The sequence below is a fragment of the Python bivittatus genome, unplaced genomic scaffold (genome assembly GCF_059951505.1).
Source record: "Python bivittatus isolate LINGU-HERP-01145 unplaced genomic scaffold, Pbiv_v1 ctg000330_np1212, whole genome shotgun sequence".
Classification (NCBI taxonomy): Eukaryota; Metazoa; Chordata; class Lepidosauria; order Squamata; family Pythonidae; genus Python; species Python bivittatus.
The window spans coordinates 60,191,746-60,208,932 of NW_028277058.1; the positions used below are offsets into that span (position 1 = coordinate 60,191,746).

Genomic DNA, 17,187 nt, shown 5'->3' on the forward strand with positions numbered 1-17,187 from the left:
TCTGTTCCTGTTCCTGTTCCTTTGTTGTCTTGGTTACGTATCCAGGCTCCTGACACACTCCTCATTTTCATTTTAATAATATACTCTTGGAAAGCACAATATTTTACTTCTATTGCATGTGTCACTGGAAAAATTCCTTGACATGGATGACATTTGTTTATCAACCAACTGAGGCTGTTTTATGCTTCTGGATAGTTTGCAAGAGATTCACGAACAGGACATCTCAGGAGTCTGAAATATGATCTGTATCATCTTTATATAAAACATATAAATAACCAACATCCATCAATTCTAAAACTGCACAGGGAAGAGGAAATAAGAAAAGTTTGTGTTTTTTTTTTAAACCTGTCCACATTCTTTAGCCAGAGTTGACAAGTAGAAAGGCTACATGGAAACGGAAATACATCACTGGAACAATAATAATAATGACAATAATAATAATTTATATAGCGCATTATAGAGTATGCAAGCACTTTGCATACATTATCTTGCAATCTTTACAATAAACTAGTGGATAAGTCCATATTTCTAGTTTCATGTTTGCTTGTCTCAAGCCACTTAATGAACTCATTGCAGGCACTATAACCACCGTATGAAACCACATTTCATTACATTTAAATTTATGATAGAGCAACATTTCCCAGTGCAATTAGTCAATGGTTTTTTATTGCTTTCACTATGGCTTCCTTTTCAATTCCTGAAATCTTTCCTGGAACCAAATCTTTTACTGAAGTGATGTAAGATAGCCAGGATTCTGTAGATTTCTAAAATCGATTAGCATGCCAACAATTTCCAGTACCTTTTGTTATTTTCTGTCTCTGCTCCCAATTTAACTGACATGACAAGAAGCTTTTGATTAAAATATTTGCACTTCTGCATAATACAATTTTTGAGCCATCCTGGTTCTTTTGCTTAATGCTCACCTTGATTCATTTACAGGTTGCATCTTACAGTATTGAATCCAGCCCATTTAAGTACTTTTGGCTCAATGTATTCTGTAAGCCCCCAAAATTAGGATAATTCAGCAATTAGGTTAAAGTTATTGCAGAAGCCATCATGGAGTGTGCTTCAATGTTACGATTCAGATGTTTCAGGTTAAAATTATGCAACATATTACAACAAATAAATAACTAGGGGGTATCTCTGCAAAGCCTTGTTAAATAAGAAGGAAATAAACATGCTAAATGACCTTTGAAGAGGACCATCTGAGGGTTACATCATGCTCTGTATGCAAGGCTCTACCCCCTAAACTCAACTTCACTGAGCCCATTTCTGGAATGGTTGGGGTTCAGGGATGCGATGGGTACCCTACGTTTTTGCAAAGACAGAGAGAAGGAAAAAGGTCTTTCACAGAACATCAGCTCTTGAAGCCTTCAACCTACCACTAAAGGCCATTTCTTCCCACTAGGGTTGCAACGTACAACACTTAGGGCTGCTGGACAATCGATTCCGGAGAAGGAATGTCAAATGTCCCCAAGTCATCCCTTTTGCAAGCCGAGCTGATGGCCTGAGCAGGTGAAAGAGTCACATGAACTTCATTTGTAGAGTTGTTGCATGTTAACCTCCTACTGTCCTGTTACAGGTTAATTCAATGCACAAAGAGATCTCTGTGCCATTGTCAAATATTGACTGTTGTCAAAAATATCAAATAACATTCTCAACAACCCACGCTTCTGAGTAGAGTTCCCATACCACCCACTGTATTTATTTATTTTTTCCCCCTTGGCCTTTCTGCCCCTACACTTTTTCCGTCAGAATATGAATTATTCTGGGCTGGTTTGGGGTTTTGTTTAATCCTGCCGAAGGTGATGACACAGAACATCTAATTTACTCCACCAGAAGGTTTTTTTCTCGCTTTGCACAACTAGAGCCGTTGCCAATCAGATGAGTCTGGAATAGCAATGAGCCAAACTCAGAAGTATTATTTATATCTTCACACAGTGAAATTTTCCAACTTGAAGGGATTGGAAAGGGGAAAAGAAGAAGAAATTCGTTCCAAAACAAGAAAGGATTCTTCATCTTATTATTCTTTCTACACTGGAGAGAACACAAAGATGGAAAAAAACAAACCTTTCAGAGCAGTTGGGAGAAGTGGTAGGTAAGCCAGTAGGACTACAAAGCCCAGCCTTGGTGCCTGCCAGATTACCTACACTGCTTAATTTAAGATTCTCTAATTTTAAAGATTAAATGAGAAGGTGGTTTACAACAAAAGAAAGCACCAGCCCTCAGCATCATCTTTATTTGCCAGGATGCTTCTAGGCCCAGGTAGATCCCCAAACTCTTCTTAGAAAGAAACATGAGGGGTGACCTGTGATTTGTTTGGAAGTTTGCCCACCTGCTCAGAAAATTATCTGAGATAATAAGATTATTCTGGCAGCTTGGGAGGAGGGTGGATAGCAATGGGTGTTTTGTGACCACAATGTCCACCAAGGCATCATGATCTGTTTCCAAGTTGCAAATACGCCCACTGAAATTAAAAAGTTGCCTCTCTGTGGAACACAGCACTTAGGCATTTCTAACATGCTCAAAAAAATAGTTCATAAAGAGGACACACATTTCAGAGAAGTAGGCATGGTTTTAATGCTGAATAGAGAATGAAGGGTGGACTCAGAATATGCAAACCAAAGAAGGAACACATCTCCACACGGATAAGTGGCACATTGTGTCCAAGAACATTGTAAGTCCAAACTCAGAGAACGCAAGCTGAAATATCATTTCATTCAAAAGCAGATAATCTTTTGGTGGACCGACTCTCAGACATAAGATGATTTAGCTTTACTCCAATAGGATTGAATTACCGGTCACATCCTCTATGGCATCTTTTACAACCATATATGTTGTCTTACCCCTCCCATAATCCTCAACAAATGGGAGAATATCAGAATTGTAAAGTGGTACATCCAAAGAGATCCAGGCTGTTAAAAGCAGTTCCAGAAGTTTCAAAATTATATTATAATTTACAAGAATCCATGATGAGGTCCAGTTAGATTCTCGCTGTTTGGCAAAAGCTTGCTCTACTGTTCCTCCCCAGAGGATTTTTCATTTAACATTAGACTATATTAACACGTTCAAAAGCCCCCTCCTTAAGCTAGAAAGTGTACAAGAGCAAGGTATGTACTCATACAGGAACGGAATAAATGAACAGACAGTTAAACTATCACAATTAACACACTAGGTCAGTTTCTCTCCATTAGAAGGTCATCTCCAATAGATCCTGAGAGACAATCAAAACTGCCCAAACCTCCAGAGTCAAATGCCTCTTTCAGTCCTAGCTCTGACTCCACAATGCAAATACTCAAATTCTGTAAAAGACTAAAAGTGCATAATTCAGCCGACAATGAGCTGCCCGCTCTGTGAACGATGCACAATGGAAAGGAAAAGCGAGGGACAGACTTCTAATTATATGAATCCACACAGGCAATTCAGTAAATCCAAACTACAAAAAGTTAAGTAGAACTTTCTCGGCTAATCAGCAAATAAACTCTTGTGAGTCACAGCCTGTTTGTGCTGACATTAGCTCGAACACAGGACAACTTAAGCAATGGACAATTGGTGAAGTCTTTACAGGCCCACTAATCTCTAGATGTATTGCCCAAACGTACAACCATAACTCTGATGGTAAATACAATACTCAACAATGTTAAAAATCAGCTTCTTTTTCATACTCTGGAAAGAGTGGGAATAAAATTTACTTGTCCCATATCTCCAGTAATTTTCCATGTTGATTTAAATGCCACCATTCCAAACCAGAAGGAAAGCATAACCTAGAACCTAGATAGATAGACCATTAGCAGATCTCAAGATCACTCTGGTCATTCATTCTCACTTTGACCTATTCACACATAACAACTTTCTCTTCCTACCCACTCACCAAACTTCAGCAAAAATAATTCTGGGAAAACAGAAGCTCATCCTTTTATTGGCCTGAACCATTTACCATAGTCAACTTGCTGCATGCCACACTGGCTTCTGAAAAGCCAGACCTACCTTCTTTAGCTTGCCACTCTTGGTACCCACAAAAGCCAACGAATGGTTCTTGTAGACATAGGCAATGACCGATGTCATCCTGTCCTGGTCTTCTGTGAAGATGGGCAGTCCTCGCACCATCTCGGACACTCCAAGAGGGGCATTCATATCCAAGCCGCAGAAGTTGTCATCAATTGTTAACAGCTAAGAAAAAAGACAAGGGGGGGAGGTGAAAATAACATTATGGACATTATGGTTGTTGCACAAAGCAAAGACAACGCGTAAGTTCTCAAACAGGTTGCTGATTTCACTATTCATCCAACAGTGAATGCACTGGAATGGAAGTCACCACTGTCCTTACATGGTAGCACCTCCCCTAACCTGGGAACTTCCAGATATGTTGGGATTGCAGCCCCACAATTCCCACGTCAACTGGAAATTCAAAAGTTGCATCCCATCTGGAAGAAACAACTGGCTAGGGAATTCTGGGAGTTGAAGTCCATGTATCTTGAAGTTACCAAGTTTGAAAAACACTGATCTAGCACATCTCTCAAAATCCACCATGGGACTAGTTAGCAGAAGGAATGATGTTTCTGTAGGGTGAACTGGGGGTAAAGAGAAAGGAAGTAGGCTGGAAGTCTTGGTGCTAGGCTGTCTACAGCTATTGGAAAAATTGCAGAGGTGTTTCTGCTGGGGCTTTGGAGATGATGGAGGATGGTTTCAGTTTATTAACCAGCATCAATTCTTAAATTAGTTTATTTGTTTGAAGCATTTATATGGCCACCGAACTCAGACCATGCGACTTTGGGTGGCGTATAAAAAGGGAAGAGCAATCAAAACCATAAATACAAAACTCAGCAACACATATCATTAACCCTCCTAAAACAACAACATGGCAAATAGAACTGAGAGGTTCTAGACTCATCCACTGGAGACTCAACTCAACCTGAGCCCAGAAAAAAGCCAGGTCTTAGCCACCTTCCTAAAGGCCTACAGGACTGGGGCCAGCCATTACATCCAGGGGAAGATTGTTCCAGAGGGAAAGGGGGGGGGGGCTCCTGGGTCCTATAAGATTACTTTGTTTCAAGGACGGGACCCCAGGGGGCCCTCCCTGTCAGACGGTCTCCTTGGGAGCAGGCAATCCCACATCACCTGATCCTATGCCATTCAGGGTTTATACAGAACAATTTAAAGGAAAACTGAGTGTTTGGATGGGTGAATTAATCTATCACCACTATCCCTTCAATCTTTAACCCATTATCTATCTATCTATCTATCTATCTATCTATCTATCTATCTATCTATCTATCTATCTATCTATCTTGCTTTTGTATTACTCTTTGGTCTTTTTTCTCCCTAAGTACATTTAAATGTATAGTTCTACCTGCTTAAATTGCTAAAAGGTAGAGTGCAGTTGTACAGTTCAGTAGCTAACGTAAGTTTCACAGCATGTGTTGATCCAAGGCATTTTTTACATTAATGAACTAACAATGATCACATTTCTTCAGCTATCTTCCAACTGAGTACAAACCACCCAGCTCCGCTCTCATGCCTTGTAGGAGACCTGAATTCACCTACAAGATTAATAATTCTGGGCATCAAGCACTGCTGGTATAGAACTTCAGTGAATAAAGCCTGGCCAAGAGTTTAATTAACAGATGATATGGAAGTTCTTTTAAAAGTCCAAGCCAATTCAGTTCCAAGTTGAATATCCAAGGAAGTGCAGGGGGAAAGATCAAAGCTCATCAAACAGGATCAAAATCTGAGCGACTTCACTGGTGGACCAAAAAAGATACTGTATCTCCAGAAGAACAGGAAATGGCAATGAACAATTACATCAGGGAAAGCGGTGGAAAGGCAGAAGAACATTCATTGCACCAGGCAGAAGAACATTCATTGCACCAGGCAGAAGAACATTGATTGGATCAGCCTTCCTCAACTTGGTTGATGAGTGACCAAGGGGCGGAAACTGCAATTGTGAGACTTCTAGGGATTGTAAAGCCCACTTAACTGGATGACACTAGGTTAAGAAATCTGGATTAAATTGTGTTAGGCACAAGACGTTCAAAGGGAATGGATCTATTCCATTCTAAGAAATTGTTTAATCAAAACTCTGCTCATCCCGATGTTAGTAGATGAGTTCTCTTGCTGGCATCCCATTAAATGCTATTTAATGCCAGACAGGGTATTAAAACCATGCCATCTTTCTTTCCTTACAATTCTGCACAAGCTAGGAAGCAATTTGCCTGCTTATTTATTTATTTAATTCATATGGCCACCCATCTCACAGCAGTGACTTCGGGTGGCGTATACAAAGATTAAAAACCCAACAGTTACAAACCAACTTGGCCAAATAGTGGGGTTTGAGGAGCCAGATAAGCTGGCATCTGTGCCCAAAGCAATGGTTGCCATATGCCTCCTCTGCTGATAAAATCTGCTTTAAACATACCTTTCCAGACAACTGCAAACCCAGCCAAATCCAGAGCATTCATGAGAAATCTTAACTAAAAGATTAGTACTTTTCCTCTCACTTTCACACTGGCAGTAAACTGGTCTTAGTTCAGCTTCTTGGACAGGAGAAGCTTCCATAAAGTCCTGCTTAAAGCACGGCGGCCATCATGGGCCAGTAGCAAATCTGTCATTTGTCTTTCTTTACTCCTAAGACAGACACTTGCTTATTCAGAAAACTGTAACTTACTCATTTGGCAGGTTTGTTACTTTGGGCTGGCCCCAAGGACCCATAAAGAGATACGGAGAGGATTAATTCAAAATAATAAACCTGGTCTCAGTTTGCTACCCTCTGGAAGCTGAGCTAGAGAAGATGAATACTGAATGGAATGTAGATGTTAGGGCTCAGTTTGAGATGCATGGAAGTTGCAGATCCCGGGCACAGTTTTGCCAATGCTTTTTTCCAAGATGGGTGTTCATCTTTAATTTACAGCTCCAGTGTTTCCTGGTACTGTCCCATCCAAGTATTAGCCAGATCTGACCTGGTTACCTTTTTTCAAGCATCACCAGGGTTTCACCTGCTGTGACACAAAGTGTCGCTCAGGTCAAGTTGGATCTCTGGTGACCGTGAAAAAACATCATGCAGTGTTTTTGCAATATGGAAGTGGTTTCCCACTTCCTCCTTCTAGGATTTTTTTTTAAACTTCCCAGTCTGGTCCCCCATCCAAATACTAACCAAGGCTCACCCAATTTAGCTTTTGAGCTTAGCTAAGATTGACTTGCTGCTGCTGCCTAGCTGTACCCAGGGTCCCAAAGGAGTTGGTAAATATGGCCAGCTCTATTAATTCATCTACCCACCATGTCTCTCCTTGAAGGAACACAACATGATAATAAGGAAAGCCCCACACAAACCTCCTAAAGGACTTGGGTAAACAAGCATCTTGACCCCCTTTGCAGGTTTAGGAACGAACAATCATCAGATGCACTGAAGAGAAGGGTTGACAAAAAGTTATTGCCAGAGAAAAAAGACCAGGTGGCACACCCAATGCCATTCTCCCTGCAGGAACCACGAGGACTGGCATTAGCAGCTGAACTTAAGTTCATCATCAGCAATGAGAGATGGGAACTTTTGGAAGCTGGCTAGCAGAGTCAGATCCTTGGTCCAACTATCCCAAGACTTCTGACAGAGTTTCAGTCAAGAGCTTTTCCAGCCTGCTGTGAAGATGCAGCAGAGGGAAGCTGGGATGTTCTGCAGATAAGCAGGTGCTCCAAACTTGAGTGCAGACAATTAGCATAAGTGCATGCCAATCTCTGTTCCAAAGGAACAGGAAAGGAAGGTTGGAGCTGCTGAGGTCCCACCTCCACTCGGAATCATCTGAGACAGCCACTTCCCTCCACCTAATAATATGGCCAGCCAAAAGCACAGGGAGATCCCACTAGATAACTTTCAGAATCAACTAATTTACCCATCTATCCTGCTGCCGGAATCATCAGACAATTCAAAACAGCCAAGATGGCTTTGCCGAGGTAAAAAAAACCCTGTGGTTTTCAAGATGTTATGTAACAATTCCCAGGATCTCTCATCACTAGCTATGGTCAACATCTGTTCAACAGATTGCCTTTGTCTGTTCTACAGCTCGAGACTTTCCATTCCCAAGAACCTCTGGATATTCTCCCCCTCTCATGATACTCACTGCACCTTCCAACAAAGGCCATGGACCATGTCAACATCTGCATTAAGTACCCAAAAAGTATTAAGTAAAATCTCCCCTACATCAAGCTTGACTTCTGGGATCTTAAGGACATATCTATGAAGCTTCCTTGGCAAAAATATAGAAGCTTTATGACAGCACACAGCCTCATCCAAACAGACCTCCAGCCACATAAGGGATAGCAGATGAGAAACTGGCATTCAGAACTGGGTCCTGATTGACTTTCATGTATCAGCCATGCAAACACTGTTGTGGGTTATTATGCAACTACAGGCCCCCAACAGAAGAACTTCAACTCTGAAGCTAAGAGACTTTTTGTCCCGATGTAATTTAGGCAGGAACAGAATGAAGTTCCTCAAATTTATTGGGCTTCGTGTCTGCGGCTGTTCAGGTTTCTTTTCTTATTTTATTACACAAACACACAAAAGCCCCAGATCAAGGGATTGGTGTCAAGTTTCCAGAGACCTGCAGAATCTTAATGCACCACAAACTTCAATGCCTGTCTTTGCTACAATCACACTTTCCAACACATGGCTCCAGGCAAAAATATAGCTTGCCTTGTGCATCATAAAATGTCTAATTTCCTGAAGGGAAAATCTGCATTTCTTACAGGCCAAAGTTTTACTCTCTAGTGTTTCAAATGGCCTTTTGCATGATTTGCATGTCATAAATAAAAGTAATGAGGCCATTATTGATTTTTCCAATTTTTTCCAGGAGGAAATAAATTCATTAGCCCAGAGGCCTTGAATATATCAACAGTACAAACCTCTACCTAATTTATATCAATCTATTGCCATAATTTGAAGCCAGGGATCCAGACTTTCTACAAGTGTAAGATAGTGGCTGTCTTTTAAGTCGACCAGTTCCCAAAGAACAGTCACCAACAATAACTAATACGAAGATAGAAAGCCAGTGGGGAGAAGATGCTTTTCACTCTGTTGCACTGACTGTCAAATGTACGAATATTTGCCTTTGGGCATAATTCATTGGCTTGTGCTCAGCGCTATGAATTCTTGGCTCTCAGGGAGCAAATCGTTTCCTTGAAATGGTGGCCAAGTTGTAGATGCTTCAAAAGCCAGAGTAAGATCTTCCAGGCTGTGATAGCTTCTTCCAATTCCCAAGATGATGGCTCCCTTTTTCTTGGTAAAAGAGGAGACTCTTAGGGAAGAAGAACATTATGTTGAGGATAACAGCGATAGCTGCTTAAAGAAGATCCAATATTTGGGTGAGGAACTCCCATCTTCTTGTACTAATTATACTCTTCCAGGGAGCCAAGGACTCTTGGTTTTGAGTGATTTGATAATTAGAAACACAGAAAGAAGGGCTTACGATCAGCATGTAGAAAGCATGGAGACTGATCTACCCGGTGCAAAGTTTATAGGCATCAGGTTCCATCTAAACAACCTGCTGGATAACACAAGGGAGGAGGTAGTGGTCACAGTTCATGTTGGCACCAATGGTATCAGGAACGTAGTCAACAAGTCCCAGAGACAAACTGAAAGTAATAAGGAGCAGACTGAAGGCGAGGACTGCCAGGGTAGCATTCTCAGAAATGCTACTTCTTCCATGAGCAAGGACCCCCTAAACCAGTGTTGTCCAAACTTGGCCACTTTAAGATGAGTGGACTTCAACTCCCAGAATTCCCCAGCCAGAACTGTGACCACTACCTCCTCCCTTGCGTTATCCAGCAGGTTGTTTAGATGGTGGTCTCCCTAGGCCTAATCCACTACAGCGCCTGAGTGCTGTTTTCATCACCACTAGTCATCTCCACAATGTATACCTACTGGGAGAATTTTTCTCTCCCATAAATTAGTCTGCTCAGCACCGACAGCCTCACCATCCCTTCTCATGGGAGCAAAATCCATGAATTATGTGCTGTGAGGGAATGAATGAACTTTATTGCTGTAACCACCGGTTGTAACAAATAAAATAACCCAACCCCATACCAAATACTAAGGAAAAGTTACGATGCATGGCTGCTCCACCATGGAAAACCATAAGCAATAAAATTAATCTCAATCTAAAGAACATACCAAAAGCCAGATGACAATTTGGAGAGCTTGCAGAGGGAAGGGAGAATCGATACACCCCCCCACTTTATTTTGATGGACAGCAGGTTGAAAATAGCTACTCGGTAGCAGATGGGAAGAAAGGGGCCTGCTCATTCAGGTCCGCCTCAGAAAATCTGCCAAGCAAATGCCCTAACGTTTTCTTCCTCATTGCCCTATCAGACGGAAAGTACGGAAGAAGGTCCCCTCCATCCATCCCACCCCACAGGACAAAAGCGCTCATCACAGGGTTTTGGAGACACCTGAAAACATGGTCAGAAAATGTAGTCTAGCTCTCATGTGAAGAATAATGTCCTCTCTATTTATCATTCCTCTCTATTCTATATTGGTCAGACTGCAGGGGGGATATCATGCCCAGTTCTCGGCACCATATTTGAGGAAGGACGTTGACCGACTGGAGCACGTCCAGAAGACAGCAGCCAAGCTCACAAGGAGGATGGAAAGAAAGGTCTACAAGAAATGATGGGAAACATCCAGTGGATCTGGCTGGAGAAGAGAAGACTGCATGATTGCTGTTTTCAGGCAGAAGACAAGGCAGAATTGTTCAGATTTCTTCCACAAGACAGGACAGACACATCTTTAGAAGGTTTCGGCTGGACTTCAGGAAGAACTTCCTAATGGTAAGAACTCTTCAACTGTGAAACAAGCTGTATCAGGGAGCAGTAGGGGTCTCCTTCATTGGAGGGGTTCAAACAGAGGCTGGGCAACCCTGGCTGGAGATGTTGCACTGATGGACTCCTGCAAGGGGGTTGGTATTTATTTATTTATTTAAATGTTGAGCCTACCTGATTCCTAAACAACTCTGGGCAGCTTATAATTAATCAATAATTAATATATATATTGTGCCTTCAAGTCAGTGTTGGACTGGACTAATCTCGACAGTTGTCTTGACAAGCTTGTCAGAAGTGATTTGCCCCTGCCTTCTTCTTCTTCCTCAGGTTAAGAGAGAGAGACTGGCCCAAAGTCACCCAGCTGGCCTTGTGCCTAAGGCTGGGCTAGAACTTAGTCTCCTGGTTTCTAGCCTGGTGCCTTAACCACTACACCAAACTGTCTGTTTGCCTGTCTCTCTCTAGATCAATGTTTCTCAACCTCAACCACTTTAAGATGGGTGGACTTCAACCCCCAGAATTCCCCAGCCAGGCCTGGGAGAACAAACAGGTTTTTAATAGTTTTCTGAACATCATTAAGGTGGGAACAGTATAGATCTCTGGGGGATGTCATTCCAGAGGGCAGAGGCCACCACCGAGAAGGCACACTTCCTGGATCCACAAGTTGATACTGTTGATTGATGGGACCCAAAGCACGGCCACTCTGCCTGACCTCACTGGATGGGCGCAAACATTAAGCAGACCCTCAATCAGACAGGCCATATATAGAAGTGATAACCAGCACCTTGAATTGCACCAGAAGCCAACTGGTACCCAGTGGAGCTCACAAAACAGTGGGGAGAAGGGAGCACATCAAGATGCACCCATCACTGCCCACATCGCTGTGTTCTGGACCAGCTGCAGCTTCCAGGTGATCTTCAAGGACAGCTCCATGTAGAATGCATTGCAGTAATCCAATTGTGGGTGACAGAATCACTTGGTTAAGAAGAGAGTCCCTTCCATGTTATGATTCCTTTGCTCAGGTGACGACATCTATGGACAAACTGCTGGGAATGAGCGTAACCCAGAGACAAGCAGCACACCAATGTCTCTTTACTACCAGGATCCCAGACTCAGCCAGGTTTAATGTTTATTTCCATTCCTTTAAAAGATTTTGTCCCACTTTTCAACAAAGGGGCTTTTCAGATACTTTCAATTAAAAAGACCTAAAATGAGGAGCAAAGGGGTAATCGCAGCTTCAAACTCCAGCTCCAATGCCACTCGCCAAAAGGCTCAGCTATCGCTATTCTGGATCAGAGGTCGTGAAATTCGCACACACGTCTCAAAGCAAACCCAGGTGCGCCAGGAAGCCTCGTTGGCACCAAGAGTCCCTCTGCCAAGGAGCAATTAGCATAATTATTATTTTGTTTTCCAGTCAAAATTGCAACTCAGGCTCCTGAACACCACCGTGTGCACGCAATCACCGAGCTTTTAAAAATGAAAAGCAACAACAGAAGGGAATCGTTTTTGTGCGCAGGAAACATTTTCACCCAGGAATCACGGATCAGTTGGCAAGGACCGATGTGTTAAGCTGAGAAAGGAGGCTGAACTTTCAAACGAGGAAACGTCAACTGGGCTATGAGACAATAAAGGATGAGTACAGTGCAAAGAGTCAAGTTGGCGATCACATATGGCACCATTGGAACTGCCATCTTGACTTTCTTGACCATATCCTGTGGACATCCCTGGACCCAATCCGATACAGACATCCTTGGGGGCAGTGAGGGTGACAGAAGACACATGTCACCCCATAAGCCCAATTTTCTGGGTTTGTAGGACATTCTGAAGCCCAAACTCATTCTCATAAACTAGGTTTCCACCATGTGAGAAGTCAGCTGGTTTGCTGTCAGGGGTGTCCACAAAGAGGGGTAAAATGCCCAGATGGTGGCTACAATGATGCGCTTGAAGCATTGGCCTGTTTTTTTAAAGTGTTTTGTGTGACATGCGTAAAAAAGGGGCAGAGTTTTGACAGTGCGGTCACGATCACCATCTTCACCTTTTTACACACACACACACAGAAACACAAAGAATGGACAACTCTGGTGAGATGGAAGCTGGTTTGTGGTTCTCTGCGACGTTCAAATGCAGCTGGAAAGTCACATTTAGCTCAGTTAGGAAAATGCCAGTGCATATGTTCCACTGTGTGAAATAAGATTATTTATGCAAGAACAGGATACAAGGGAAACCTCAGTTTGATGGGGCATCTGGGGGGAGAGGGGGTCTGTTACTCCCAATACAGTATATATCATTCACAGCAATGTAGGTCACATGCATTACAGCAGTATTTCTCAACCTGGCAACTCTAAGATGTGTGGACTTCAACTCCCAGAATTCCCCAGCCAGCTATGTAAACTTAAAACATTGTGGCAGATATAAATGCTGGCTGGGGAATTCTGGGGATTGAAGTCCACACGTCTTCAAGTTGCCAAAGTTGAGAAACACGGCCCTATGAAAACATAAAACATTGTGGCTTAGTCAGTAAGCCAGAGCCTAATGTCATGTGTGAAGCTACTTGCTGCCTGAGTTTTCACACTCCGAGCTAGAAGGGGACAGGAAAAGATTCACAATTTCGACCCAGTGCTTTTTCTGCTTGAGAACAGATGCCCAGAATAAGGCCAGGGAAAGGCCGCACCGATTATGCATTTTGGAAAAGCTCCTGAAGAGATGTCAGGGCTCAGCACAAAACCTGGAACAACAGGAGGTTTCAGGGAGGCTCACCTCTGGGGAACCGTCTCGCCAGCCCCTTAGCTTGCACACCCACGTGCTTGGCGTTCTCAAAGGCCAAACTCACAGACGCTCCCCTGCACTCCTGCTGGAAATCAAAACGTAGCTTCTCTTTAACGAAGCACAAGAAATTCTAAAGCTGTGTTTCTCAAACTCGGCCACTTTAAGATGATACATGCTGGCTGGGGAATTCTGGGAGTTGAAGTCCACACATCTGAAAGTGGCCAAGTTTGAGAAACACGGCTTGAAAGGAACAGGGAATTCCCCAACTCCCTGTGGGCGTCGCAGTCTTGGGCCCGAGAAGGGCTTGGCCTCAGGACAGAAGCTAAACCCATTCAAGACCATTACTACACTTCCAAACAAAATGATCATTGTACCAACTTGGTTGTGCCTTGGCCCCCAGAGCAGCCGTGCTTTAAATAGCCTCTAATTCTCTCTATGAATAGCCTCAGAATCACTGCTCCCAACTTGCCAATTCTCCAATACTCTGTCTTTTGACCTTTCTTTCTTTCTTTCTTTCTTTCTTTCTTTCTTTCTTTCTTTCTTTCTTTCTTTCTTTCTTTCTTTCTTTCTTCTGTCTTTCTTTCTCTTTCTCCTTCCTTCCTTGTCTGTCTTCTTTCTTTCTTTCTCTCTTCCTTCCTTCCTTCTTTCTATCTTTCTCCTTCCTTCCTTCCTTCCATCCTTCCTTCCTTCCTTCCTTCCTTCCTTCCTTCCTTCCTTCCTTTCTCTCTCTCTCTTTCTTTCTTTCTTTCTTTCTTTCTTTCTTTCTTTCTTTCTTTCTTTCTTTCTTTCTTTCTCTTTCTCTTTCTCTCTTTCTATCTCCTTCCTTCCTTCCTTCCTTCCTTCCTTCCTTCCTTCCTGCCTGCCTGCCTGCCTGCCTGCCTGCCTTCCTTCCTTCCTGCATTGCATTATCTTGCAAAGTTGCAAAGCCACAAGGAGGCAAGGCTATCAGAGGTCAACATTAGGCTCTAAGTGACACGTAAACAGCTGTGTGGGGACAGCATGCCAGACACCGCCAGCCTCAAGCACAGATCACCCAACCTTCTGATCCACCTCTACAATGTGGCTCTCCAGGTGGGACGTGGAGGATGAGGAGGACATGGGAAGAAAGGGTTCTCCCAAGAGGAGTTCGCCTGCAACAGGGGAAGATCCAGCTCCATCCACCCCAACTGGGAGGGGACATCTGTCCCCAAAGCATAAAGAGAGGAGTTAATATAGGCTCCTTGGAGGGCAGCGAGTTTGCTCAAAATAGCCCAGACACAAGGGCCGCAGCCAGCGCCCCAGGCTCTCTGGCTCCGTCCGCAATGAGCAGGCTGGGTGAGCTGGGCTAAGAGAAAAACAAGGAATGAACATGCAGGAATGTCTGAAAGGGGAAGGGCTGGGGGCAGCCAGTTAAAGGGGCCAGGCGCTTTTCAAAATGTTTGCCTCTGCAGCGCCTTTAGTCACATTGAACGCATCACCTTCCATGTTGGCTCAAACATCTGGAGACCAACAATGTTAAAGGCAATATAAGATTTCCTGCCAAAGACATGCCTAGGCAGGGACTGTCCTACACCAGGGTTTCTCAACCTTGGCCACTTGAAGATGTCTGGACTTCAACTCCCAGAATTCCCCAGCCAGCCATGCTGGCTGGGGAATTCTGGGAGTTGACATCCAGACATCTTCAAGTGGCCAAGGTTGAGAAACACTGCCCTACACACTAACCCTGTGTTTAAAAGATAAAGACTTGGGATGACTTTGCACACACATCCAGAAAGTTTTCTTGGAAAGTATACAGAAGCAGTTTATGGTTGCCTTATTCCAGGAAGTTTTTTCAACTGCCCAGCCTGGGGTTTGTGTGTGTCTCCTGGTGGTCTCCCATCCCAGTGCTAAACCGGTCTGATCTGCTTATGTTTTTTGCAAGAGTAGCCACGATGAGCTAAATGTTGCCACCTGCTACAGGTTAGCAAGCTGTAATGGTAGGTGGGAATGACCTTGGGAGACTGGAGGAAGGACCACAGACTAGGCAATGGTCAGATAAGTGACAGCTGAGCCTGAAGAAGAAATGGGGCTGTGGCAAACATCTCAGAAGGGACCCTCCCTAGTTCCTTGGGCTGTAAAGGCGAAGGGGCAGAGGTGTATTTTCAGACTTGCAAGATTGTTAATGTAAATGAACAATAAAGTTGAATTAGTTCATCTGGACGTGTTCCAGTCTGGACTACCTCACCAGGCTGACACGAAGTTCATATCACAGGCCATGCCCCAAGACAGAAAGCAACTTCTAGCTCCCACAACCTGCTAAAACAATGGTTGGGTTCCCACAACACACCAAACACCAGCTACCCAGCCTCATTTTAGCCTCCCCTGGCCTTGCCTGCTCCAGGACCCAGTGTATGTATCTCTTTTGCCTCCTGTCTATTGCCTGTGGTCAAATAGGTTTCTGAAGGACTACAAAAACTTGCTGAATCTGTTTGATTTGAAATGATGGGGGATGAAGGGTGTATGCTCCAGGCTGCATGCCTGCCTTTCAATCTACAACTTTCTGAGAGCCAGCTCCACTCAGAAAATATTAATGTGGCAATAAATTGGGGTAGGCTTTCATGGCTGGCACCAGTGAAGCCGTGAGGAGCTTTCGAGGGCAAATGGAAGAACCCAGTCAGCCCGCCAAGCAGCTCACTTGGCCTCTGAAGGTGCCAGCCACAGCTGCTGGCGAAACGTCAGGACCAAATTAAGCTCAACCACGGCCATTCAGCCCCAAGGCTCCTCACCGCTTCATTAATGTGGCAAATTGATTCTATGGGCTGGATCCAAAATGCAAAGCGAAGATCTTGCGTTTTCAATCAGCCTATCCCAATCTGGTATCCTTTGGATGCCTTGGGTTGCCATCCCATAATGCTGCACTTAGCTTAGATTTGGACCCGTTGGCTGGAAATGCTGGGAACTGAAATCAACTGATTTGGAGGCTGCCAAGCTGGGAGGGAAACTTTTTGCCCGTATGGAGAGCCAACGACACTGTCTGCAACAAGAGTGAGACACGAACAGGAGAGCGGAGGTGAAACGTTCTGCTTTCTGTCCTTGAACCCTCCCTACGTGAGAAAGAACCAAACTCAGCCCAGTGTGGCCCCACTGTGGTCTAGTGGTGAAGGTGCTGGACTAGGAGGGGGAAGACCCAGGTTCTAGTCCTGCCACCGAAGCTGATGCTTACAGACCATAATCCACCACTCTGGTCTACATGGACTGTAGATGTCTTTTGACTTCCCAGTCTACAACTAAGAGATCAATGGGGCCAGAGTCACCCAGGGATTCTGTGGCTCAGGGAGAACTAAAACCTGGAGCTTCCTCCTTCTAATTCAGCAGCACTTTCACCATGCCACCACATTGGCTCTTATTCATAGTCATACATACATATGCTGAGTGCATACTAGATGCTCAAGTAGGCTAAATGGAATGAGGCCCTTGAGATTCAGCCAGTTATGGGACGCCGGCCCTCCTCTCAGCAAAACAGGCCACCACAGTAGCCATAAAATGGCTTCTCACGCAAAGACTGTCCCGACGTATTGTCAATCTGGCTTGCAAGGTGGGGTTGCCAAAACATGCCTCACAGCTTCACAATGCATATGCCACCCCTTGCGCACTTGCATG

General features: G+C 43.9%; 1 protein-coding gene across 1 annotated transcript in view; it reads right to left on the minus strand.

The window, feature by feature from the left end:
- PLXNA4 (plexin A4) overlaps positions 1-17,187 on the minus strand; it is a 529,822-nt gene that overhangs the window by 467,410 nt on the left and 45,225 nt on the right. The window contains exon 3 of the mRNA XM_088141425.1: positions 3,988-4,170. Coding sequence (XP_087997551.1) covers positions 3,988-4,170 — 183 coding nt within the window. The remainder of the gene's footprint in view (positions 1-3,987; positions 4,171-17,187) is intronic.